Consider the following 27,027-nt stretch of genomic DNA (forward strand, 5'->3'; position numbering starts at 1 on the left):
CTCTTTCCATTTGCTCTCACCGGGATCGCACAAGTTCACACTCGTTCTCTGGGAGTTACATTCCAGAAATAAGTGGCAACACACCAAATAACCTCTAGCATGCATCACAGACTATTCGAGGATGTGTGCTGAACGTGTTTATAGTACTTGACAATCATACTGACCTGGAAGAGAGCCGAGGAATCAATTCTGAAACCATCTGACGCAGACTGTCTTACTAGAGCTAAAGCGCCAGGGTCATCCACTGCCAGGAAGGCATCGAAAGCTACATTACCAAACGACCGGGCCTGGGTCTCTGGCTGGGCCTTGTCCTGGAGTGATAGGATGACACAGGGTGGAATATTTATAGTTTTGAATGGAAACAAAGCACATGATGAGATATACTGTTGTTACTTACAATTATCTTGAATCTGTAGAGTAGTGATGGGGCATCAGCCAGACAGCCAAACTCAAAGTTGCTGGGGTTGTATTTCGGGACATACCCATCGGCGCCAGTACATAGGAAGACTTTCTCTATGTTACAAATGAAGGAGTCACCCAGGTTCTGCACCGGATCCACCATTACTCTTCCGTAAATCGTATCCCCTGAGGGAAGAGAAATACATGTTTCATCACTGCATTACACATAACCTTGATTTTTTTATTTAACGTTTTTACTGATGAAGATTTCTCATTTTATTTTATTTTGCTCAGACAACAATTGTGAGAGCAACACTAAAACACCAGCAAGTCATTGTTGCCAACGAGGGCTTCCCAGACTCACTTGGACCACAGCTTCAAGGACTTTTCAAAAACGTTAAAGATCTTGTTTAGAAAAATCAAACCCAAGCTTTCGTAATTAGCTGGTCCTGGGAGAAGAGGTGAAAGTGGATGAAATTCTACTAAATCGCGGCCTCATTTCCATTTAAATTGTATGCTGTTGGGGCAGGAAATAAAGGGGAACATTTCTGCTAAATAAACAGAAATACTAATTACACAGGGATTTACTTTTGATCTGGGGAATAATCTGTGGAATTCCAAGGACCGAGGTAATGATATACATTTACAGCCATGCATGCAATTTCATTAACTATTATGGCCCGGTTTTTTTATGGCTTTTTTAATCAACAAACCTTCATGAACAGTATGTATTATATGACTGCATGTTATTGCCTTACCTTGTGAGAAGGCAGTGTCGGTCTCCTGTCCGAAGCCCATGGAGCTGTCTGAGAGCCAGAGCGTCCGCTTCGAGAGTAAGATCATCTGCGTGTTCAGGCTGAACTCAGCCGGCACAGGGTCGCTCACCTACAGACACATGGACACACATGGAACCACGTTTAAAGCAAGGCCAAGATAAGGTAACAATAGAGAGGCACAGGATGAACACTTTTTTTTTGTATCCTAGTTATCACACCATTTTTGTCCAGAACATATGTTATTTTATTTCATATAATTGTTATGGAATAAGAATAATAAGGATTTAGATGGGGTTTTGTTTTTATTTCTGGCATTTTATGGACAAAGCGATGAATAAATATGGCCAGCTTTACTATTATCATTGTAGATAGTGTGTCGATGCAGTGGATGGGTCACATGTTGGCATCAGCATCAGGAGCTGGACACATTGCACTGCAGGGGCAGCAACATGGATTAAAAGTGAGATGTTGATGAGAGATTTGTTCTTGTCAGTATGAGTGAGAAGAATTGCCGTTTTATGAATACTTCATTAGATGGTGTGAACAGGAGGGAGTTTCCTCTTAAATTTCTCAAGAGAAAGGATACAAAACAGACGGAAGAAAGTTAATGACAAAAATTACTGAAAAGGAGCCAAGATGTTTGGCTTACAGGAAGCAATGAATAATCGATTTAACTTTCACAACGTTTCATAGGCCCAGGCTTTATCTGGTTTGCCATGCACTGGTCATGTGATCTGTTTTCCCATCACTTGGGGGTGTGGCAAAGGGAAGATAAGTGTTTGGGGTGGAGAAAATGTTTTTTTGGATGTAAGTGGAGGAGTATTGTTGGAGCCGGGCAGCCTTCTGTCTAGAGGGGGGGGGGGGGGGGAGTATTTACTGGAAATTCAAGACAAGACCAGAGCTGCCAATCCCCAATACAACATCCTGGAAATTCTCTGTTTTTGTTTGTTTGTTTTTGAAATATTTTCCTTTCATGATTTATATTTTGGCGTCTAGAAGGGATAGGAGGACTTTTTGATCCTCTAACAATTTGGTTGGATTGGATAATTTTGAGTGGGGCCAACCTTGAAGCATATACTCAAGTGTCCTTTAGTGCATTCTGTTGTTCCAATTTCCTCTTATAAACTGATCTTCTCACCGTGGCTCTCAATTTTGTGACTATAGGCATTGAATTGGAGATGATTAACCTGAAGAAGGAAGGCAATATTTAAATGTAACACATTATTTAGTTGACTACATTGTCTTATTTAATATATTTTTTTATTTGTTCCTGTTTGATTTTAGACAAGGTGGGGTCACCTGCTGAAAGCGAATGTCCATGTCGAAGGTAAGCGGCTCTCTGGGGTTGCAAACAGGAGGGATGGTGTACTCCAGGCTGGGAGGGGATGTGCAGGTGATCAGCTTCACTGTGTACGTGCCAGAGTAGTCACGCACCTGACAAGGGAAAGTATGTTTACAGTAAGAATGAGGAGTACAAACTATTAAACTGGAGAACAAAATGTTTACTCACAGCAAAATCCGAAACAAATGTCCACTGCTGGATGGGCTGATTGTAGGTTGGCTCATTCCTCACAAGACTGAGGTTAAAGGTCAAACCAGGGTGGTCGGGACACATGACCATGGAGGTCAGTGGTGAAGCTGATGAAAAAATACATCAACTAAAGTATTTGCAGAATTCTCAGTCGAAAATTCAAATATTTCGAAAAGAAAAAAAGACAAATTTAGACTAATTATAAATGTGATATAAAAAGAGGTGGTCAACTGTTAAAAGCCATGAAGTTTAATTTAAACTATAAAGAAGCATCTTTTACAGTAATCACATCCAATGTATGCTGTTAAAAGCTCCTGTACATGTATATGACGTACTGTACCTGGATGTGCAAACACAAACAGGCCTCTGAATCGAGCCTCCGTGCGGAAGTTCACTACTAGCTGTCCCTGGCCATTTATACGCATGCTGGTTGGGTACAGGGCACCTACAAGGACAGATCACAGATCACCATTTTAATTTGGCCTCTTATTTACATTCCCACATTAGGCTGACACAATTTAAGTAGTCCTCAATTTTATATCGCACACTACTGCTAAAGTCTTACCTTGTAGTTCGGCCTCCGGTGGGCTACCTACACCATCCCGCCATAAGATGGCAGTGTCGTAAACAAAAGTGAGCCTGAGCTCTGACTGTAAATCAAAGTGCTGCCATCCTCCTGCTCCCACAGGGGAATGGAAGACATAGGACACATGGAGCGGTACGCGTAGCGTCACATAGGACTGGACCAGATTCAACACCTGCAGTGGAAACAAACATTTAGTTTCAGAGCAAATGATTTCAATCACACTTCACATATTAATAATAATAATAATAATATGTCCTTTATTGAAATTCTTCTCTGCATTTGACCCCTCCTTAGTTATTAAGCAGTGGGCTGCAGTGAAGCCCCCGGGGAGCAACTGGGGGATCAGTGTCTTGCTCAAGGACACTTCAACATGCAACTAGCAGGGAGAGCGGGGATCGAACGCGGCGACCACTTTCCCCACTGAGCTACAACCGACCCCTGCTATTGAGGTATCGGGAGAAAAACATCAAAACCCCCTGAATAAAGTGCACTTATAATACCTCTAGAGATGATGAACAACATTTTCTGCTCTGAATACTGCTTCAGACAGTCCGTTTATTGATCAGACATGGCAATGAATGTGTTAGTGAATTTAAAGAATACTTTCCTTTGAAATCATGGCTGGAATGTGAAATTCAAGTAGGCTTCGGTAAATTCACTTGATGTTTTATCGCTGTAAGATCGAATGTATTCCCTAAGTGGTCATTGACTCTAACCACAGATGAAATACTGCAATGTGTATCATTCAACTCAATTCATTGAAAACATTTCAAGAGCTTTTCACGTTTCCATTAGAAAACCGATTGCACTGCATTTACATTGGTTGGGGGTATTGGATTGCTCCAAACTTCCCCTCTCTAAAAGAGCCGTCCTAAAATGGTCAAAGGATTCCAAGTGGTGAAAGTCCTCAGAGGGAGTGCTCTCTGGTATCTGCACTCTCCTCTGACCTGTGAGAGGTACCTGCCCGCACTGGCTCTGTGTTCATGTGGAAACGTGCCTCCGCCTCCGGGCGCTGAGAGCTCACGCAGATGATTTGCAGAATGGCCTTCTGACACATTCTGCTGGGCCTTAATAGATTCTTATGGTCTTGTTAAGCTGGACACTAAGCCCTACACTGTGACACGACACTGCCCTCGGCTTGCACAGTCGCTGCTCAGACTTTCTTCCCACTTAGAGGAGCACAAACAAAAGACAGTTTATTTTCCCATTGATCCAGCCTAAAATATCTTGAAACTGAACTGGTGATGCATCTACATACCGCTGTGTGCTCTGTTTAGTAACCATAGCAACACAAGCTGTACAAGCCCTGTATGTCTCCACAAGAACAGAGGTTGTGTTGCTAAACGTGTTTTCGGCAGGCAAAACCATTCATCTTTCTTTGTTATTTATTATACAAAATATTGGATTACCTCTGATTAGTGCGGTCACTAATTTAATGCAAAGTGTGTGGGGTATGGATTTAACCGTAAGGTAACATTTTTATGACCAACGGCAGTCTGCTTACTTGTCAAAACATGTTTATTACTGCCACGTTCTCATTTACATCATGTGGCTACAGGCAACGGCGTTCCACTTGTAGAGAGAGGCTGTTATCCCATGGGTGATGCCTTTGTTATTAAATAAACCTGAAGCAATGTAAAATGAGAAACTCCCATAATATATTTGCGAGTGCTGGAGGGATTTAATTAGTAATCCTCAGTACGGAGGGGAGTATGATGTCCTCATGCACTGCCTTTCTTTATCAACACTTGACCTTAATTAACTGAAAGTCAACCAACTGGAGGTTTCCAAGGTGAATGTAAATGTTAAGGTTTGCGGGTGCGCCAGGAGAACACAGGAGGCTTTTATATTTCCTCCTTCCAGCTCCACATAAACCAGCTGCTGCTCCAAAGAGCACATTGCACACATAGCAATGCAGATGAACACAGACTTTTATGAGGCTGCTGGCTATCGACTCGCCACTTTGAGAAGATAAATAACCGGTCTCACCAGAAGGTGAAGGGAGCAGAGTGTCTGGTTAGTCATTACCATAGAGGTTAACATGGGTCTCCAGACGATAATGGATGACTTCTCCACAAGCTAGTATTTACTTTAGGATCTTAGGGAAAACCAAGCAGGCATGCAGAGTTTTAATATGCCTCTAAATTATTATTTAGAAATCCAGGAGTTTCTTTCAATGAAAATGGACAAGACTTGGAATAGACCAGTGACTGCTAAATCCACATTCCTATCTTCAAGGGGGTCCTCTGCTTTATTGAACCGACTCCTTGCTTCTCATGTCTAGGGATGATAAAAGGGGTCAGAGGTGAGTTGAAGCTCAAAGGTGGGGCTGCTTTACCTGTCCATCAGTCCCAATGTTGCCTCCACAGTCACTGAGCAGCTCAGACATGTCATAGTAGCTGGTGAATTCCCACAAACAAGCTTCCAAGTTGAGGTTTCTGTAGAATCGCAGTGTGCTGGATCCCCTGAGGGAAGTGCTGTATTGGTAAGAGGATGTCTCGCCGATCACTTCTGGATTTCTAGTGGCTTCAGTAAGGAAGCCGTAGCGGGTCTTGACCTCAGCGTGGTCCAACAAATTGGAGCAGCGATGGTTGCCAACACGGGTACCGTCTGGGCTCAGCGTGAGCTCAAAGTTGGACAGGGCTCGGGTTGACACGACAGGTAACATGCCTGAGAGAGGATACACATAGAGCGGTCAGAGAGTGGAAGCATATGCATGTACGATTCACAAAGTAGGAAAAACTAAAGTAGCCTGCGATTTAAAAAACTGGTTGATGAGTGACACAATGAACAAAGCTTTTTCCAGCTCGAGAAGGGTTTCAAAACCAACAACCTACTTCTGATCGATATGTTCACCGATGAACATTTAAACATGCATTCTCCTGTTCTTACCATCAATGTGGGGCATGGTCACAGTTAGTTTGATGAGGTTGGGGTGTTCTGTTTCTTCTGTTCCAGTGTACCGCAGCTTGGCAGTGAAGGGCTCCGCCCCGACTGTGCCTGCAACTCGAGGCTGGCACATTCCTGCAACCAAGCCATACACAAACAAACATCGGACGCTTTTTGTTTTCCAAACAATCGTCGACAGGAAATTATGGACAGTAAGTACTGCAGCGGGAGAGCAAAATGCAGCGAGCGACTTCTAATCACGTGGAATCGGTTCCATTAAAGAACGACGAAGCATTTCAAGCGAGAGAATGAGCTGCACTCACCCTCGTCCATGCTGATGGACACTATGGGGCTACTGAGCTCCAGACCCTCATCCCTGTTAGAGTTCACGCCCCTTGCGGCACACTGGACCCTAGAACCAGCTTGAAAGTAGACTGAATCCAGAGTGATGAGCTTGGAGGAGGTGAAGAAGGTGTCAAAGTCTACTTCCCTCATAGGACTCGTGACACCATCTTGGCTGGTTGGGGCGCTTATGAGCCAACGATACCGCGTTAGGGTGTTGTTGATGTTCTCGCTTACACAGATTGAGCCTGTTTTGTCATAGTCTGGGTACTTGGGATTACAGGCCTGGAAAGGGAAAGAAGAAATGCTTGAGTAAAATTCACCCGACAATCCCTGTAGCAGCCAAAGTAATTACTGTATACTCCCGATGAGCCCTCCAGGTAGCTGATACGTGGACACATTTGCTAAATACTACCTCATTAACAGTATTTACCTGTTACGGCACTGACAGAGAGTCTTGCTGAATGAGTTATGAGCAGAGTAAATTACTGAAAGGTACGCCACTAAGTATTCATTGCAGTTGGAACATACAGTGACACAAATGACAGGGTATCCGGCCACAGGGGGAGAGTCCCTCGTCCTGTCGATGTCATCGTAATGCAACAGGGAAACCACTCTGGGCACCGAGGGGAAGGTCACATCCGCCATGCTGTTGGTCTCCTCGATATAGATTATAGCTTTGCTCATCTGTTGATTGACAAGCAAGGACAATTAAGAGGATGTAGAGGGAAACTACACACTTGACAGTTAATCACATGTTAATTTAACTTTATTTTCACCGTTGTCTCTGCCACCATGTTCTCATCGGGCTTTAGGTGCACAGTGAACGCCTCCCTCATTTCTCTGACACTGTCATATAAAATCTCCACCTCCACATAGTGCTGGGTGTCACCATATTTGAACTTAATTTCTGCAGTGGAAGAAGAGGTTTGAAAAATATTTTCATCGCAAATCTCAAATCAATTGTGTTCTGATCAAAGTGCCATGCGGTGTTATTTACCCTCAGATATGGGATGGTAGTCCTCCCCAGACGTAGCAGATCCATCCTTGGTGTGAACTCGGACAACAGAGACTTTAGAGGTGTCTCCAACACGCAGCACTGGGATCTTCACCACAGAAACTTGGCCACTTTCCTTTGGCTCATTCACACTAAATTTGGTCTCTCCAAACCTAATAATTGCCTCTGAGAAAGCATGAAATATAGTTTCAATCATGCTTGTAAACTTTGAGTAACAATACAGCATAACACATATTAATGTCCCTGTGTGCAACTTTCTGAATCTGTTGCCCCAACTGTAATATCAAAACAGACACTATGGTAGATGTGGGCAAACAGCAACACACAGACTAAACAATGTGTCTCATTTTTCACAAACTAAATTCATGCCATTAAGATGATTTCAATAATGTTAAATATTCTGCAAATGGCGGCATTTAAACAGAACCCATTCTAAGGAGCAACGTGTGACAACAAAACAAAGCATTCTTACTGTCTGCATCGTCTTTTATCTTGACGAGTGTTTCATTCTGCCCTCCAACAGATGCTCCAAATGGAGATTCACTTTTGGGGCTTCCCAACACAAGTCGGAGCTCCTCTTCTTCCTCATGTTCTGTGTCATCAACTAGAACCAGTACACATGGCTTTTCAATCTCTCCTGGAAAAAGGGAAAAGATATTAAGTGACTGCATATGTCCTGTTCATAGATTGGACAGAGATGTGTGTTAGGTTTTACTCCTCTACCTGGTAAGAAGGTGATGATGGAACCATCTGTGTTGGGTCTCTCATTAAAGTCCATCATGACCTGGGCGGTCCCCTGCCTGCTGTAACAGCGAACTGTGGACTTGTAGCTGATATCTCCACTTCGGTAAACAGTAGCTGAGATCTGCCCTGAGTTCTCATTGCCTACATACACGGCATCACGGAACTGCACCTTGGGCACTGGAACAACACAACCAAACATGATCAGAAATACTGATACATAACATAAATAATCATACTTTACTAAGTGCAACCATTGAAATTCATAAGAATTACAATCAAGACTGTCACTTACGGTCTGAAATCGAGTCGTTGATGAGGATGGTAGCCTTACTCGGCTCTCCGAGTATCCCATTCATAGGCATACGAAGGACCAGTTCAAACTTCTCTAGCCCCTCCAGCACCGGCTGACCCAGGTCATCCAGGATGGTCACACGAAATATCTGCATGGTGACCCCCGGTGCAAAATCCAGATTCCGGCTGATTCCAACGTAATCCACACCAGCTGCTCCACAACACAATATAGGTCAGGAATGTTTCAAAGAACATAGTGCTTATGGGCTATAGTGACGATCATACAAATGGACTCCAGCACTTGATCTTATTATAACCAGCAGTACTCATGTTACTTCAAAATTCATTTCTCGATGTCAGGCAGCGAGTAAGATGAAAGGATATATACCCTGTGTGCTGACAAAATGACGCTTTCTATCTCGTGGTCAACAGGCATGAACAGTTGGAATTTGTTGCATGATTAAAGGAGAGCTGCAAGAAACTGGATATCTCTCCGTGGGAAACAGGTTATACATTAGCTATTCTTTGAAGCATCTGAGTATTGAAAGCTCACCCTTTGCCCGCTGTACTTATGACCCATGTGCATAAGTGTGGGCTTGCTTTTCTACAATGCTGCATATGATTAGATGCTTGTCATTACCTTCGCATTGAAAATGCCGGAAGGTTATGTTTTGATCGCCGTGTATTTATTTATTTCTTTATTTATTTGTATGCGTGTTATTCGCAAAACTCAAAAAGTATTGAACTGAATCGCATGAAATTTGGTGGGATGATTGTTTATTATTCGGGGACCAGTTGATTAGATTTTGGGATCGATCGGGTCAAAGGTCAAATGTCAAAGGTCATGAACAGGTCAAAATCTTTCGCAGAACTCAAAAAGTATTGAACCGAATCGCATGAAATTTGGTGGGATGATTGTTTATTATCCGGGGACCAGTTGATTAGATTTTGGGATCGATCGGGTCAAAGGTCAAGGTCAAAGGTCATGAACAGGTCAAATCTTCTTGAATCACATGGAATTTGGTGGGATGATTGGTTATTATCCGGGGACCATTTGATTAGATTTTGGGATCAATCGGGTCAAAGGTCAAGGTCAAGGTCATGGAAAGGTCAACATCTTTTTTTTACCATAGCACGATACATTTTTGTCCAATTGGCATGCAACTAATGCCAAAATGTTCATAATTCAATGCCCAATCTTGTGATATGCGAAGGTATGCGCTCTACCGAGTGCCCGTTCTAGTTGTTACAGTTATAATGCAGGCATAGGCAGAGATGTTGAGAATCTGTGCAAGGAGAAGACTGCCTGACATAATAGAGGCTGTCGGAAAAGACATAGCGACCTGACTTAGCGTGTCCAAAGCATTATATATATATATATGTATATATATATATATATATATATCCACACACTTTGGACTCTAAGACTCTAACCTTGAGCCAAGGGCCCAACAGAAAAAAGCTATGACTTCTCTCCCTCTCACCTACAACAATGTTTACATTCCACAGGTCATCCACCCAACATATCCAGCTTTAACATCACCATTGACTCTAGATCTCAGGAAAACATAAAGTGACAGGGCGATGACTTAAGTCTATTGCTTTCTGCGGCTTACATTTCTGTAAGCACTAACTAGCTAAAGCTGTCAGGGAAAGGTGCCTCGCAGGAACACGTACCCTCAGCTGAGACAGGATCTGTCTTTCTGGAGCGCACTGTGACGGTTCCTCCTTTGGAGAGATCAGTCCCCGTCCTCCATACCTGCACCTCCACAAAGCCATCGCTCTCATCCACGTGGTAGTCTGTGTTGCCGAAGTAGAAGATGGGAGCTGGGAAGAACAACAGATGAAGGAATGAAGGAAATGAGGCAAAGCACAAAGTAGGATGTAATCCATATTCATCTTTAAGCTGTTCCACAACAGGAAACACAAATGCCTGTTGTAATTGTTGAGCTGAATCTGTAAAAGCTAGCATAACGTGCCTCTGATTACAGGAGAACTTGAGGGAACATTTAAATTGAAACACTAGCAGGTAGTCAACCCTGTAATTGTCCACTTTCTAACTTCCTGGAATTATGTTTTTCGGGGGGGGGGGGGGGATTTCTAAATTTGTTTTCACTCAAGTCCTAAAAGGGAAAACCCAACCTGAAGGCAGAATGTCCTGGTTTTGTTGTGGATGAGGCTAGTGGTGGGGCTGACTTTGATAGTGATGGGTCTGAGAGGCAGACAGGAGGCCTGACAGGAGGCCTGACAGGAGGTCTGGGGGATGTAGAGCTCAATGTGCCAGCCCAGGCCTGCCTGACTGCAATTAGTGTTTCTATGAACTGAGATTCCTCTGTAGCCAAACTCACCCACTGTTATTCTATTTAACCCGTTCAGAGTTTATTTTTTCTCATTTCATGCTGTTTGAAACTGTTTGGTACAGTCACTCTTCATATGCAGTCAGCTCCTACATTGTAAGAACTGCTATTATAGAGAGACTTATTTATGGACTTAAACTGCAGGGAGTCAGTCAGAGTCGATGAGGACAAAAGAGAAATAACCAGAGCACCCACGAGCTGAAACCAATCCATGAAATGCATTCATTCTTATGATTTATCAAATACATCATTATTAGGATTACTATGTGAACACGCCACCACTGAGCACTAAAAAGCGTGTGCTTTTGAAAGCAACTGTGACCAAATAATGAATACATTAAGTGACTGACGATAGCCACGGGCAGAGTTGTGGTTTCCATGACAATTGTGCACCTCCAAAACGATACGTAGCTGTTTCTCATCACACAGTATGAGGCAGAAACGAGTGTGGGGATGTAGAACTGGGCTATAAATACTGTGAACAAAAACATATCCATACTGTTGTAACTGCATGACGATTATGATATCTCATGAAACAAAAATACAAACACGAAAAAATAGATTAACTGCCAGTAATGCTGCAAGGCACAATTAGAGATCAAGAAAAATCAGTTTATTATTTAGCAGTATATTATTAGTCTTTAAAGTAATCTGAGTCTCAGATGATATTACACATTTTGAGGCTGTGTTCATTGCCAGTAACAGCTCAATATTAACAAGATAAGGCACGTTCTAAAAGGGAAATAGTCTTTTAAGGCAAGGCCTTGGGATTTGTGGTTCTCAGAGGAGCCATCTCTGTGGTTGAACTACTATTTCATCTAAGAGCAAGCAAAGGACAGCAAACTTTTGGGCTTTAATCTGTCCTGAGAGCACAGTCAGGACAATGAGTGCTGCATCAAGAGGCTTGCAGCTGCCAACATTTCTCCCCACAGGGAAACCAAACAAAGATGGTTTTGGCTGCCTGCACAGGGTCCACAACAGGAGGGGTAATACGATCTACTAGGTTGGCAGCCAGGAACTTGGGTCCTGTACTAGTCCAGTAATCAGATAAGGTTTGTGAAGCAGACAAACAGTGAGCTTCAAAGGGCAACGGCCCATTAGCTGAAAGGTGAACCCAGCCAGCAGCATCATTCCATGCCACACAGCACATGTAAGGCTATCTGGATGTAAGTGAAGATGATCCAGATTTACACCTGCCTATTGTGTAAAATTATGCAAGGTGTATAAACTTTCATTTGTTAAAAAAACCAATGTATTTAACCGATTCAACACAGTTATTACATACGTGTTTCTAGAATTGTCATTCATGGTTGCTTAACCATATGATCTCTTTCTTAGAAATAAAAAAATAAAAAAATAAAATCAGAAATGAGAGAGCCTTACGTATCGTCATTGTGTGAGTAAATGTTATTGTGCAATATGCCAGGATAACAAAGGCATACAAATAATAAAATTTCTTCCTGTGGCATATGTGTGATCATATCATAAAATATGGAGCACAAAGGAGACACAAGCATCCCTAAGGGGACTGTTGCACTCCCACTGACTGCTTGATTCGACTTGAACTTTGCATGACATTCCCACAGCGCTAAGTGGCTTCTCTAATGGTGAGATTCAATTGAGCCCTATAAAATGTCCGTCTGCCCACTGTGTGCTCGACAAATCTCTGTCCAACAGCAAAAGGAGAAAAAATACTCAAAATACTCAACACAGAATAAGATACAACTTTAATTGTTGACGACTGTGAGAAACATTTAAATGTTGAGGGGTCTCTGCTTAAGTACTTTGGACATCTGTTTATATCAGAATGAATGGGAATCCAGGTGAGACATAATGACAGGGTGAGTGTGTTCCCCTTGATTCAGGCCCATCCAGGATATACTGCACACGCACAGCACCCGCCCATCTTTAAAACAGCTCCTAATCATACCTTTAGAACCCAAGCGAAATTTACAGGCAACTGACACATGACCATAAATACACACGGGAAGTCCTGCTGTACAAGCATTCTTATGTCTTACAGCCCCAACCATCCAAATATTTCCCCGGATGCAGAAACTATATCAAATAGTAATTATCTCTGCAAGAAAAGACAAGCCACAGCAGCCAAGAGTGGAAACTGAAAAGTTTATGTGCAGATGGTCTGGTCCTCAGGTATTTTGAGGATAGCAGCTGTCCATAGTGTAAAATGCCTGGACAGCTTGTAAACGTTACAGTCTTGCAAGTTGCCAGACAATTTACCTTTTGTACAGAAAAAAAAGGAAACATAATTCATGTCCCTGTTTTAAACAGTAGCCAACTGTCAACATTAGCAATAAGCTTGGTCAAAAACACATTTTACACAGCAGCTCCATCGTATAGTATCTATTTGTACATTAGTTGGTTGTGTGTGTGTGTGTGTGTGTGTGTATATCAATGTGTCTGTGTGTGTATATGCGTGTGTGTTTGTGTGATGTTGAGAAGAGGGCAGAAACAAGTATGTGAAATGCTATTATGCTGTGTGTTTCGATCTCTATCAGTAATATAAAACAACAATCACTTTAGCAAATAGTTTCCCACTAATTACCAAATGTTTTTCCTGTTTTTATTAACCATGTCAATGTGTACCTCGCTTGTTCATTGTTTCGTTCGAAATTGCATTCTGCGGTCATATTAATTCTGTTTAGTCTTGTCGGGCTGTTACTTGTTATTTGGAGTTTTGAGCTTCATATTTTGATTGATTCTTGCTCATTTATTTTTTGGGGGGTTTAAAGGTTGATTTGTAAGTGTTTTTTTCACCTCTGTCCTCTCCACTTTAGTTGTTTCTGACATTAGCCACTTCTACATCTGAGTGTCTATTAACCAAGTAGTGGGCCCAAAGCGCGATGACCTGTTTGGCGCCTTTTAAAATACATTCCTCCCACTCATCGTGCATATTTCCAAACTAATTTTGAATTCATTAAATCCCCACTAACCAGGTGACACAGAGGACCTGAGGCTTTCAGAGCCCTTCAGGGTCTGAGGCTTCTTGGTAATCTAACACGTCTGAGAGACAACCTGAACAACCAGCAGGGATCGAAAGTGCAGCAAGCAGACAATGATCCCTCACGACCTTTGCACCCTCGTAGACTGACAAATGTGTTTGTTGTAGGCCCTGACAGGCCGGGAGCACAGCAGTTGGAAAAATGACATTGCATGGGTCTCTGTTACTACACACCACCTTGATGCCCACAGGATGTTAACAACCTGTATTTCCTCTTGCATGCTCAGTATAGCAATTGCATCGTGGAAGGCGACATCACAACATGCGATGATAAAATGTCTAATATACCAAGGTAACAATCCCATTAATATATCTGATCATAATAGATTATTGCTAGAAATGAAATAAATCAATAAGCAAAACTGCAAGATATTTTGCATAATTGTGATGAAGTACTTATTATTTGTCATTTGGATTAACTGAAAAGTTTACATTTTCAAATGATTATTTTAGTTGTAAATGTTTCTCAACTGATATGTACACAAAATACAGCAATGCAGCAAGCAATGATTGAAGATCACCCTTTTTTTTTAATGAGTTTCTTGTTGACCCAAATATGTAAATGATAAACCACCCAGTGGAATTTTCTTGAATTTGGTTACACTTTGTGTCTGATATTAGTTGCCAACAAAGTTCCTTCAGAGGCAAAACTATCAATTCCTGTGCCATGGAAGTCTGCTGGTTTTCATTTCATACCAAGCTGGTTTTAATCACTCGTTCTCTGCAGGTGGATTTGTGCTCTTTGGTGAAATTAATGTGTTGGTTGGAAAGAGAAGATGCCTTCTCTTCCATAACCCAGTTTCTACAACACTGGCTATTATTGCAGCAATATTGAGTTAATTTCATTGAGAAAAAAAAACTATCAACATTCTCAATTTAGATTCCCATGTATAGTCAGACTAACATCACACCACCTCCACCTCCCACTGTACTTGTGTGGCCTCTTGCAGGTGCTTGTACCGACGCCAGTGGCCAATGTGTGTTTGCACGGAGCAGGGAGGACACACATCGGTGCCCTGTGGCTTCTAATTTCATCATATTGTGCTACACTGGTTTGCCGGCTAGAAAAGAAGACATTGCTGACGTGCATTTCTGCGTATATCAGAAGAGTATGTTTTCTAAGAACTATGAGCCCACGGCTCGGTGTCGCTGCTGAAAGCCCTCCTGGGGAGCCCCAGCATGGACAGGTGCTCGGCCAAGCACCAACCCCTTCCTTCCATGTACACCCAGTGCACAGCTACTGCAGCAAGAGGGATGACGAAGAAGAATGAGATGCCCCCGTTTGCCTCCCTTCCATATATACTGGAGAGGACTTAGGAACAAGGAGTTTGTACTTAAATCTAATACCAAAACCGGATAGCTGAATTTAGGAGTGGTAGATTAATTTTCTGCTGCCTTTCTACCCTTCCAGACAGAAGATTAGTCTTGTTATGCTTGCCTCAGAGCTATTCATCATTTACTTCACCATCAGTAGTCAAGCCATTTCATTATCACCTCCTTCAGGGAGATATGAAGCCTTGACACCAGCGTATTTCTCCCCCGCTCTTCACGTTCCATTTATTCATTGGATGCAGGCAACCTAAACACCTCCAGCAACTAAATTATACTTTGGAGGTGCTGTTGCGCACATTTTACCTACATTCTGTGTGTGTGTGTGCGTGAAGGTGTGAGTAAGGAGCCAAACTGTCGGACAGAGGAGCTTCAGGCATCGTTTCTCTCAATGTCTTGACAACAGTAAAAATCCTAATTTGACATAACAATAAAATCTACACAGAGAATGGTTTCACGAACGCAGGATGTATTCTGGCCTTTACAATCATGTCGTATGGAGCACCGGAGCTTTCTGACAACTGATATGAATGAGGAGATTTTGATTGTCACTCAGACACCCCGACGGAGCCAGAGCCAAAGGAAACATGATTACAGACAAGGAAAGCAGGAATAAACCTGGGAACAGACTGTTGATGCTGGTTGACTGTCCAAGTCAAGTTAATCCTAAAATGCACTGAGTCTTCTTTTCTCCTGTTTCTGTGTGATAATACACAGAGCCAGACCATACCTAATTTAAGCAAATGCATGCCAAGAAATCTTCAATAAGCAGAGCGAGAACATTGGTTCGTTTATTTCATAATGAATTGACTTTCCAAGCAACACAAATGTGATTACTCATGCAAGTCATTGTTTATAACAGTTGCAGACTGATTCTGATTCTCAATAAACCATGCAGGGGCAATCATGGAAATAGAGTTTTCCTTCCCACACTATGAAAAAACAGTATTGCATGAACATGAAGATAATATTTATCAGAAACAGGAGACTGCCTCAGTAAAAAGGTACTTTCTGAAGCAATTAATAACCCTTTGCCTTTGTTCATCTGAGACCAATTCCAATGCAATCTTCCAGTTGACTTATCTAATCTACTTTATGTGTCAGTCCCCTGTATTGACAAACAGCTTTGACCCTCAACCCAAATAGAAATGCAAACAACAGGATGTGACCGAGTCAGACATTTATAGTAACACATTAATCGATAACGTCTCCAATCAATGAGCTCTCTGCCAGTTGTAAAGACATGTCTTGTTAGAGTCTGAGTCGTCCATAAAGACAGTGACACTGTGGAAATGTAATGCTTGTAGGGATAAATTCTACCTGAAGCCTGTGAGGCACGCTGAGTGCCGTAAGGACCCACCGGTGGACGTCCCATTAAAAGCCTGTGTGTCTCAGAGCTGCCTTGGCAGACAGGAGTCAATACCCAGGCGCAGTGGAGGTCAAAAGGCCCTGTACTCTCTCTCTTATGTTACACTGGATGGTGCTACAGTAAGAAAACATTCCAGCCACGTAACCTCCTCTTTCCTCAGGCTGCTCAAATCCACTTGAAGTGTGTGCACTTTGAGGTCCAGGGGAGTAGAGGAGGAGAATGACCTGTTCCACATTCTGAAAACTGCTGCTCCAGTAACCTCAAAGACAAGACCTCCTCAGCACAGGTTCATGGTTGTTGTCTGAATACTTGCTAAAGCACTGGAGAGTTTCATGAATGGATGTGATTTCAGCAACTGTCATCTTAAGGGGGAAAAGTGCGAGCCGCAGGACCATCGTCACCAATTTCATTTAATTGGAAACTCATTAGCGAGCTCGATCAAGTTCACGCTGTACACAATTCAGGATATTTTTACATTTCGCATTAAATTCTTTGACATATGACGGTCTCTTCAAAAAGAACTCTTATTGTTTGTAATTTTAGCAGTTGGGGAAGATTAAAATCCATCTCAGTGAAGTTAATGTAAAAAATTATTAATTTTCCAATGGACATTCATATCTGACTACTTAAAACAAGCCATTAGATAACATAATGCTGAATTAAATATAGTATCATCAACCCGATTATGTAGCTTTACATGGGTTTTGATTTGAGAAAAAAAAGATGGTTCCGCAATCATGCCGGTCTTTTCTTAGCTGTTGGCTGCCTGCGATCACAGAGTCTTGACTTCAGAGCGGTGCTTCTGGAGATGTGTCAGAGCGATAGAGACCTGAGGAATGGCCGTCAGGTGTCGGGGAACAAAGAGGCGTCAGGAAGACATGGGAGACGACTATCAGTCCTCCAGTCTCAGCCTGCAGATACGAGATAAAGGCTTCGCCTCCAGGAAGGAGGCTCGCACGCTCAAACGCTCAAACGCTTACTCCCCGAGATGTTGTCAGACAAGCACAAACACACACACACACACACACACACACACACACACAAAATCACATTCAAATACACGTGCACAACAATCTTTGCAGTCTGTCTGCCCACCTGCCTTACTGTTTAAAAATTCTCATTTGATCAATTCACCAAAAGATAATTCACCTTAAAAACCTGCTTTCAATTCTAATTCTCAGCTATTGTCGAAGTGCTTATCCATTCCGTGTATAAAATAAGGAATTGAACAAAGACATTAACAGCTCCGTCTAAATCTGATGAACGCCCTTCTAGCCAAGAAACAATTTTACTCTGACTTTTCTTGAGGCTTTACTCACAATTGAAAAAAGTGAAAGGAAGAAAAAGACGTGTCTCTAAATACCACAAAGGGATTCAATATGCAATGCCATTTAATTCATTACTTTGACACTGTATTTCATTTCACTACACAGGTCTGATCAGTGAAATGTCATCTTACCGTCTTCCATATCGGGGATGATTGTGATTCGAGCTGCGGGGAACTCGGAGCCCAGACGGCCTCCCATCGGCATGCCGAGGGTGACATTGAAGCTCTCCTCGTCTTCGTACAGGGAGTCATCAATGATCACCACCCGGCAGGATTTCTCCACCTCTCCCTTGTCGAAGCGCAGGATGCTGTGATGGTCCTCGGGCCTGGAGATGTAATCGGAGTAGGACAGCACTGTGGTGGGGATGGTGCCTGTGGCCGAAACTTAGTGGGCAGAAAACAGAATTACAGACAGCAAAGTTAGTCACAATACAGCCAACTCTCTTTCACCAAAAGATGTATTCATAAATATGATTTCCTTTTTTAATTTTCATTGTATTAACAACATTTACACTGACATACTATCTAGTCTATATGACTAGAAATGACTCTCTTCACTTTATTTGACCCCTTCCATTGCCCCACACAGTTCTTACGTTACCTTGCTGAGTGAAGCAGATGACCATCAGCTCCAGACTCACATCTCCACTCCTGTGCACTGGGATGAGCAGCTCCCCAATGTCCTCCTCTATGTTGTATGTGGCTGAGGGTATGAACACTGTGGACTCTGGATATGAGAAAAAATCCACACACATCGGACATAGTGCGTTAACATTATTGGAATGTAATACTTTAACGTTCAATTGCATCACTCCAGTATGATCAGCGCTGTCGTGGTCATTGATGAGGTGGATGTACTACGAGGTAGATGGGTCAGTTACAGAGTCGGAGGTGCGTTAAGCCTTTACACCTGCATATACCCTGCACTATCCTGTGTATAATACGTTTTATGGCAAATTGAATGTGATAATTCGAATATCAGGTGAACTGAACTGAATCATTTAGAAGAGATGAAGAAAAGGGAAAAGCTTTCAAAACATCAAATCATGCGCGACCTTATTTGCGTCAATAACACACGGGCGTGCAGCTTACAAACACTGACAGCTCTCATTACCGCTCTGCTTCCATCATGATGAATCAAAAGCCACCCTCTACTGTTTGTTTATCTGCAGCAAACATTACAACCCAGAGTCGGCTTACACTGATGCACAGAATAACACAGAGAGACGTGCATGGGAAACATGTTATCTATGTAAGACAACGCTGATTCTGGAAAGAGTAAGGAGTCCTGAAGGAAATTAGAATTAGAAATATGTGACTGACACACTTTTATCTCAAATGTTCCCACAAAAATAGGCTTGAATAAAAGAGGTGTGTTCATTCTGTCTGCAAGCGGAGACAAGTTAACGATTAGTTTTTTTCTACTCAACAGCTTTACTGGCAGCTTTCCATCTCTTTGTCTCCTTCATTCTTCGAGCTGCATATGACAACGAGGAAAGTAATGAGCTTGCAACATTTCAGCCATAAAATCCAAAAAGCTCAAACAGAGGCGTTGTCTCCCTCTCAGTGAGCGGTGTGGTCACCCTCATGTACAAGGTGTTGCTAAGCACAACGGATCCTAAACTGACGTCCTCTCCCTCCCTGATTATAAAGCAAATAATTGCATGGGATGATGCGACCACTCTTCCAACACTAAGCTGTTTTCGGTGTGAGACCATTTATGCACAGTTTCATGGTGGCACCCTCTGGGCTATTCCATCGTTCTGCTTTCAGTGAAAAGAAATGAAAAAATAATTTGTATGAGCCTCAGAGTTTATTTGACCTTGAGAGGCCAAAATGCATTCAATCTTTAGAAACCATAAACAGTATCATGATATGATAATATTCATGTGGCTGTTCAAGGAATAAAGAAACAAAAAAGGAGAAATAGATGCCAGTTTTGTTGATTGCCCTCTGGAGACAAATTCCCAACTAAACATGTTAATTAGGATACATTGTTGACAGCAAATTATTCCTTTTCCAATAAAGTGCTGTGGGGTGAGGAGGTGCAGTATCCATATTTATACTGTGCAGTTATCGATCTCAGCTCACTCACAGTCAAGCTGCTTTCAGAGCTCATTTCAGATGCAAGAGAGGTCAGCGTGGTTATATCCATATTTCTTTAAGACATTGTTTATCTACACTTGTGGAAAGAAAATACTGTGAATAATTATGGTTTGCTTTTTACGAGGGCTGTCAATCGATTAAAAAAATTTAACTAATTAATCGCACATTTTGAAATTCATTAATCGCGATTAAAAAGTTGTTTTTCTTCTAAAGACTAAATCTTCTAAATGAACTACTAATCCCTTCAGACAGCGTGTATTTTAGACACTTGTTTAATTGTATTCTTTTTTAAAGACAACACTTCACACAGAGCTGTGTTTTCAAAGAGGCTCCTACCTATAAAGTGCCAGCGAGGTATTTAATATCGTGGATGATAAATCGTTTCTTCAGTGAAACATCCAGATTAGTAAGAAAAGGTGTATTAGAGACCCCATTGGTCCTGTCATCTTTAACATTGAACATCAGCAGAACCAGTGGCCTTGGTAAACTGACTGACATTCAAATATGTCACGTTAACCCTCTGGAGGCTGGGCTCATGTTCTCGATTTTACAAAAAAATGTAAATTCACCTTTTAAAGGCTTTTGCATGTGACACATCCCAGTTGTTTCCCCCACCATTATATCAGGGTGAGGCCCCGCCCCCCTGTCATTTTCTCTATCGCGCCAGATTACAGCAGAAGTAATGTAAGGTTCTTTTCTTCAAGACGTCTTTGTTCTTTTATTAAACTAAACGTCTGTTGTTGGTCATCTCTACAGCAGCATGTCATTCTGTCTCGACGTGTCGTTCACACTTCTCGGCTCTCCGTCTCGTGCGCCGCAGAGCTCCATGCCGGCGCGTCTGCGCGCGCATCGGGGCGGAGCAACAAAAAAAAGTCACCTGCACCTTCCGCCCCGGTCACCGACACGTCGCCCTCTGCTTCTCTGTGAATATCGAAGAGCAGACGGGAGGAAGGAGGCGGACTGCCGCGGCTTGACACTCACAGCAGTGCAAAAACTTCAACGCACACCGGAAGTAAACAAAGTTGCGTTAATTGCGTTAAAATATTTTAGTGCGTTAATCGCGGCCAAATTAATCGCATAGATTAACGCGTTAACGCTGACAGCCCTACTTTTTACTCATTATGTAGGAATTTTGTATAATCAAGTTGGGTTCAGGATGTTGTCAGTTCCTTAAATTGAATCAATTCTGTATAACGAGTATCATGTGCTCTGATGTTACTGGGCAGATGGAGAGAAGCATTTCCTTAAACCGTGAATACAGCTGAGATGACTCCTGGACCTAACGGACATCTCTGCTGCTAGAACAAGATACACCTTAGTTACTCGAACATAGATCTGTGAAATGCAATGCATTCCTTGAGATGTAGCCTAGTTTTATGACTTGTCTATCATTTTAGTTTCCCTGTATTCCCTAAAAATGCTTTGCCTGCTTTCTATATATTATTTTCAAGTTCTAACCAACGGAGAAAGCTCATGTCACTTGCCCTTCGAGTAGCCAACTCGTGTATTATGGCCATTGAGGCTGCAACCCCCATTAAAAATATCTAGATTTATTTCTGTATGATTGTTGAACATCTATGCAAAACGATGTCCGATGATTTACTGTTCGACCTTGTGACCTCAAAAGCCCAACAGTATTTCAGAAAGCTGGAAAATGACCTGAGTGTGTTTACTTGTCAAGCCCCAAAACTATTTTTAAGGGCCTTGCCAATATTTCATTTGGGTTTTTAAAAAGTTATTTATATGATCTTATTAAAACTAAACATAATTAACTTTGTAAACATGTATTATTACTGACCATCATCCGGGTCCAGGATCTCTACAGTGGCAATCTCAGGGAATTCCAGGGCGGCCATCACCGGCTCAGACAAAATGATTTGGAAGGTCTCTGACACTTCGTACTCGCTATCTGACAGGATCCGCACCTTCCAGGTGGCTGTGGTCTGGCCTGGATTGAACTGCACCTGTTTCTGAGATTTCCCCCGAAAATCGTTGTCCTTTTGAGCAGTGCCATCCGTCGTGCCTATACCTTAGGAAGTGGAAAGAAAATATAGGGTATTATAGTCAGGTGGCATCTGCCAGGCATACCAGAGAACGTATCACTTTGGCAGGTTTTGCTAACAACAACCATTCATATTAATTGTTCATACCACTCTTTTATTAAACCCATTTCTGTGTAATGTATGTGCATTCTGTGCATCGTGATATCGGTGTTGCTCACAGTTCCGCAGATTGAATCTTAATACAATCGAACAAATGTTTTTCCAGGAAAATGTCAGGTCCCAGTTGGTCTAACCCGACACTATCTGCCCATCTTCTCGGTGCAGTTTCCCACCCTCAGTGTTTCCAACGGTGGGAATAAAGCCAATTACTCCTCATGTCAGCCTGGTCTTAGCAGCAGTGATTGGAGGCTGACTTGCAATGTCTGACCTTTAGCATGTGAGCTGTTTGATGGGGCCTACAGTCACTATAGCTGTGACACTGGCAAGACTCCTGTTGAGCAGGATCACTGAAGCTAGTGAAATGTCACACAGTCTCTGCTTTGTCTTTGTTATTGGCCACACAACAAGCAGCAGGGGTCTGGCACTAAATAGAAAGAACCTAACCGCACAGCAAGGCGATCCCATCGGCTTCCATAAATGTAGAAAAAAAGAGATGACTGTATAAATGAAGCACTAACTTGAAACTTGAAACTTTTGTCCATATTGGACAACCCGGACCACCCTCTCCACCACCTACTACAGGGACAGAGGAGGACTTTCTCCAGACGTCTCCTCACGCTCCGCTGCCACAAGGACAGATACAGGAGAACATTCCTGCCGACGGCTATGAGGCTCTACAACAGATCACCTCTTGCCAGATCCTAGTGCAATAACTGTAATAATAACTTAATATTTACACTATGTTGATCTGCACTTCACACATTTCATTTATTTACACTACACACACACATTTCATTTATTTACACTACACACATACACACACTTTGCATTTTGCACACTGTCTATATTTAATATTTTAATATTTAATTTAATTTTACACTGCAGTCATTAGTATTGTATTGTGTATGCATATATGTTGTATATATATATACATATATATTTTATTTTATATTTTACTTTGTATACTTTGCACAGTCATTGTATTATATTTGTTTGTGTGTGTGTATATATACATATATGTTTCATTTTATATACATATATATATACTTCATTTTGTATTTTATATTTTACTTGTATACATCTATATCTTTCATCCCTGTTTTTTATATTTTATATTTTATATTTTATTCTCGTGTGTTTAGTTTATTGGTGCTGCTACTGTGACGACAAATTTCCCCTTGGGGATTAATAAAGTATATATCTATCTATCTATCTATCTATCTAGTTTAAGCATGAATAACATTTTTTTAATGGGCATTTTGTTTAAAACTGAGGAAGGAAGAAAGAGAAGAGACAAACTGAAATATCGATTTAGGACGACACAAGATCTTTAAAAGACCACAGATTGAGAAGTGTATGAGTTTGGGCTTTTAAGAAAATTACCATTCTGTTCTTTGATGAAAATAAAACGTGGGCTTTGATATGCAAGTACAGACGGAAGGAAAAGGCCCCTGCACATATGTGGTTGGATAAAATGATCAAGTTCAATGGAGCTTGCAAAATCGGTCGTCTTCAAAGAGTTGGGAGAGGAGGGAGTAGCTTTGCTCCAGACTATCTGCTGCACAATGCCTGGATTGGATAACACTGATCACAGCAGCCACGCTGAGGGTTCACGGCAGGTGGGTCCGCTGTGGCCTCCAAACTGGTGACACCTGTACTGTGCTCATTGACCAGTGAAGCAGTGGGATCCTCTGATCCGTGTTTACTCAGGTGGGGCTGGGCAAGAAGAGATATCCCCAGACTTCAGGAGAAGGTACTGGCCAGGGATCAGTCACTCTCTCATTGCAACACTGAGGCAGGTGGATTGTCAGGCTGCTGGTGGCCTGCAGACATGGTGTTCTGCTTTTGCTCTCCTATCCTCAAAGCAACCGAGGGATAGGGAAACTCTAAATGATTACTTTGAGAAAGTAAGGAATGCTCTTATTTCTTGTTATTTTGTACGTTACAGGGTCAGGATATTATAGAGTTCTTAGTCGTGTACTTGCAGGGGGAATGAGATGATTTTTAAGCATGTATGAGAACATTTTTTATTTCTTAAGTAACATGTTAAATATTAAATTGGTGTGCTGTATATTTAAATATGATCAGCTCATATTCCAAGCCCAAAACTGTTGCTTTTACTTAGGTCAGCAAATGTCGTTCTTGGTAAGAAAGTGGTGTGTATGATCAAAGAAATCAATGCCGTAGGATGTGCTCTTCATATCATGGGAAATGGACAACATAAAATATTTCAACATTTATGCATTTAGAAAGCTGTAAAATAAAATGGTCTTGACCTGAAAAAAGGAAGAAATTATAGCTTCTTTTCTGTGCTTTCCATCACCGACACGAAGAGCTACATCATCCTGCCTCGTCCATTATCATTCCCCTTCATGCTCAATCATAAGAAAATAGCAACATGAAAAGCTTTGGTTTGGACTTGAAAGCACAGTCATTTTGAACAATTTCAAAATTCAAGGCATGTTTTCTCTAGGCACTGAACACGAAGTGCATCCAAAGTTCAAAATATATTGCTTCATTAATTCATAATGTAACCATTAATAAAACAGTAGTGATGCTCTAGAAAACCAAAACAAAGGACAATAATGTGATTGTTTGACCAAGCTCCTTACACAAGAGACAATTTGTTGTATAATATTAATACATTAATAAACTAGAATGGGCACTCGGTAGAGCGCATACCTTCACATATCACAAGATTGGGCATTGAATTATGAACATTTTGGCATTAGTTGCATGCCAATTGGACAAAAATGTATCGTGCTATGGTAAAAAAAAAGAGTTTGACCTTTCCTTGACCTTGACCTTGACCTTTGATCCCAAAATCTAATCAAATGGTCCCCGGATAATAACCAATCATCCCACCAAATTTCAGGCTTATTCAAGAACATTTTGACCTGTTCATTCATGACCTTGACCTTGACCGACCCGATCCCAAAATCTAGTCAACTGGTCCCCGGATAATAAACAATCATCCCACCAAATTTCATGCGATTCGTTCAATACTTTTGAGTTCAAGATTTTGACCTGTTCATGACCTTTGACCCTTTGACCTCGATCCCAAAATCTAATCAACTGGTCCGGATAAATCATCCCACCAAATTTCATGCGGTTCAATACTTTTTGAGTTCTAAGATTTTGACCTGTTCATGACCTTTGACTTGACCTTTGACCCGATCGATCCCAAAATCTAATCAACTGGTCCCCGGATAAACACTGGTCCCACCAATAAATAAACAATCATCATACAAATAAATAAATTAAGAGATCACTGTGGGGTCATCACAGGCATTCAGTTCATTTTTCTGCCTGTATATCTCTAGAGTATATGATTATCTGCTTTACAATGTTACATATGTATTGCATTGTGGCAGAGATGGTACAGATATACTGTGCAGTGTGAGACACTAGGAAGGTTAGCTAAATGTCCCGACCATATCACCTCAGAGATGCGTTATTACTCTGACACCCTGCAGCATATCAAGAGCAAATTATGAGATTTGACCTTTGACATCAGGTCACTTTAATACATTTTTAAGCACAGAATAAAGGTGCCACTAGTAAGAATTCCCACCACTCATTAATACTTACAGCAGCTTGCGTGTTTTTGTACCGGATGAAGAGTCATTGCCTGTTTAGTTCCGGACAGTACATTTCCTTGACTAACATTTGGAATGGCGTCTTTCCATGGACACCAACTTTGGGTGACCTTTCTCATGTGCATGTGTAGTCACCGAGGCATTGTCCTGCTGTTTTGTGTCATTGCAGCGTAAATACTGGTTGGAAGAGTCAGGTCAAAGGATGACCTCTGTGACCCTAAAGGATGTCTAGGTCTGCCTCAGAGTTGTCCTGCAATATATAAGTCTGAATGTAATTGTGTCTGTGAGCTCTGTTTGTTCTTCATTTTGTTTGTTTCTTTGTCTGTTTGAATCAGCAGATTCAGTCAAAGTTTGTTTAAATATGTCCTTCGGCAAATCAACAACTGAGTCGTGTTTGGTGTGGATACAGGAATATATACCACAATATACCACATGTATCTCTTGGTGCCTAAAAAAGAAAAAGATTCTCACTTCTACCTTTTACTTTGCAGTATCTATTTCATATATTTTAAATATGTTTTATTTACTAAACATTACATTCATAGTTACTTACTCTTGTTACTTAATTTTGTAGAGAATATTTTTTTCTCTCATTAAAATCAATTATTAAATTAAAAGTTTCTGCTTACTAACGAATGAAGTCTCCCCCAGGTAGCCCCGACGTTTCAGCACCACTTCCAGGAACTTGACCTCTTCATCCACCACGTAGTGTTCCTTCTCGAAAGAGATCCAAGCCCAGTTCAGACGGAACTGCTGGTTCTTCAATTTGTTGCCACCTGAAAACAGATACAGTTGATCAAGTTAAAAAAAACTCCATAAAACTCATCACACAGAAAGGGAAAACACAGACGAAAGGTCAGACAGCCTTTCTGGGACATAATAGTCTGTTCAATAATAATTTGTGAATATTAACGTTGCTTTCTGTTTCTGGGCCAGCATAGAAATGTTCAATACCCTGATTAGAAGGACTTCTTGGTTACCCTTAGGACTTGGCGTTGGGATTCCTTGCCAGCATTCAGTGGAAGGTTGGAGGGATGCACATCCTTATGCTACAGGAATTTAGCTTTTTCGTCTAATTGCTTCATTTCTAATTAAGATAAAAGGTGTCTGTTTCCTGTCTGAACTGGATTATGTCATCCTTGCCTTTTAATCTTGGATTCAAAGGCCGAGGCCAAGGCGG

The 27,027-nt window shown here is 41.6% G+C and overlaps 1 protein-coding gene across 1 annotated transcript in view; it reads right to left on the bottom strand.

Moving 5' to 3' along the window:
- The window catches only part of frem2b (FRAS1 related extracellular matrix 2b), a 53,202-nt gene that overhangs the window by 2,714 nt on the left and 23,461 nt on the right, over window positions 1–27,027 (bottom strand). The window contains exons 3-23 of the mRNA XM_056441066.1: window positions 26,477–26,623; window positions 21,885–22,115; window positions 18,582–18,707; window positions 18,113–18,364; window positions 10,254–10,403; window positions 8,578–8,787; window positions 8,265–8,462; window positions 8,014–8,178; window positions 7,524–7,706; window positions 7,303–7,433; window positions 7,055–7,210; window positions 6,505–6,808; window positions 6,185–6,316; window positions 5,631–5,962; window positions 3,272–3,464; window positions 3,047–3,151; window positions 2,686–2,813; window positions 2,475–2,609; window positions 1,158–1,284; window positions 398–585; window positions 165–311 (exon numbers count right to left, since the gene is read on the bottom strand). Of these exons, the coding sequence (XP_056297041.1) occupies window positions 165–311; window positions 398–585; window positions 1,158–1,284; window positions 2,475–2,609; window positions 2,686–2,813; window positions 3,047–3,151; window positions 3,272–3,464; window positions 5,631–5,962; window positions 6,185–6,316; window positions 6,505–6,808; window positions 7,055–7,210; window positions 7,303–7,433; window positions 7,524–7,706; window positions 8,014–8,178; window positions 8,265–8,462; window positions 8,578–8,787; window positions 10,254–10,403; window positions 18,113–18,364; window positions 18,582–18,707; window positions 21,885–22,115; window positions 26,477–26,623 (3,740 nt within the window). The remainder of the gene's footprint in view (window positions 1–164; window positions 312–397; window positions 586–1,157; window positions 1,285–2,474; window positions 2,610–2,685; window positions 2,814–3,046; window positions 3,152–3,271; window positions 3,465–5,630; window positions 5,963–6,184; window positions 6,317–6,504; window positions 6,809–7,054; window positions 7,211–7,302; window positions 7,434–7,523; window positions 7,707–8,013; window positions 8,179–8,264; window positions 8,463–8,577; window positions 8,788–10,253; window positions 10,404–18,112; window positions 18,365–18,581; window positions 18,708–21,884; window positions 22,116–26,476; window positions 26,624–27,027) is intronic.

Source organism: Pseudoliparis swirei, chromosome 20 (genome assembly GCF_029220125.1).
Source record: "Pseudoliparis swirei isolate HS2019 ecotype Mariana Trench chromosome 20, NWPU_hadal_v1, whole genome shotgun sequence".
NCBI classification, from domain to species: domain Eukaryota; kingdom Metazoa; phylum Chordata; class Actinopteri; order Perciformes; family Liparidae; genus Pseudoliparis; species Pseudoliparis swirei.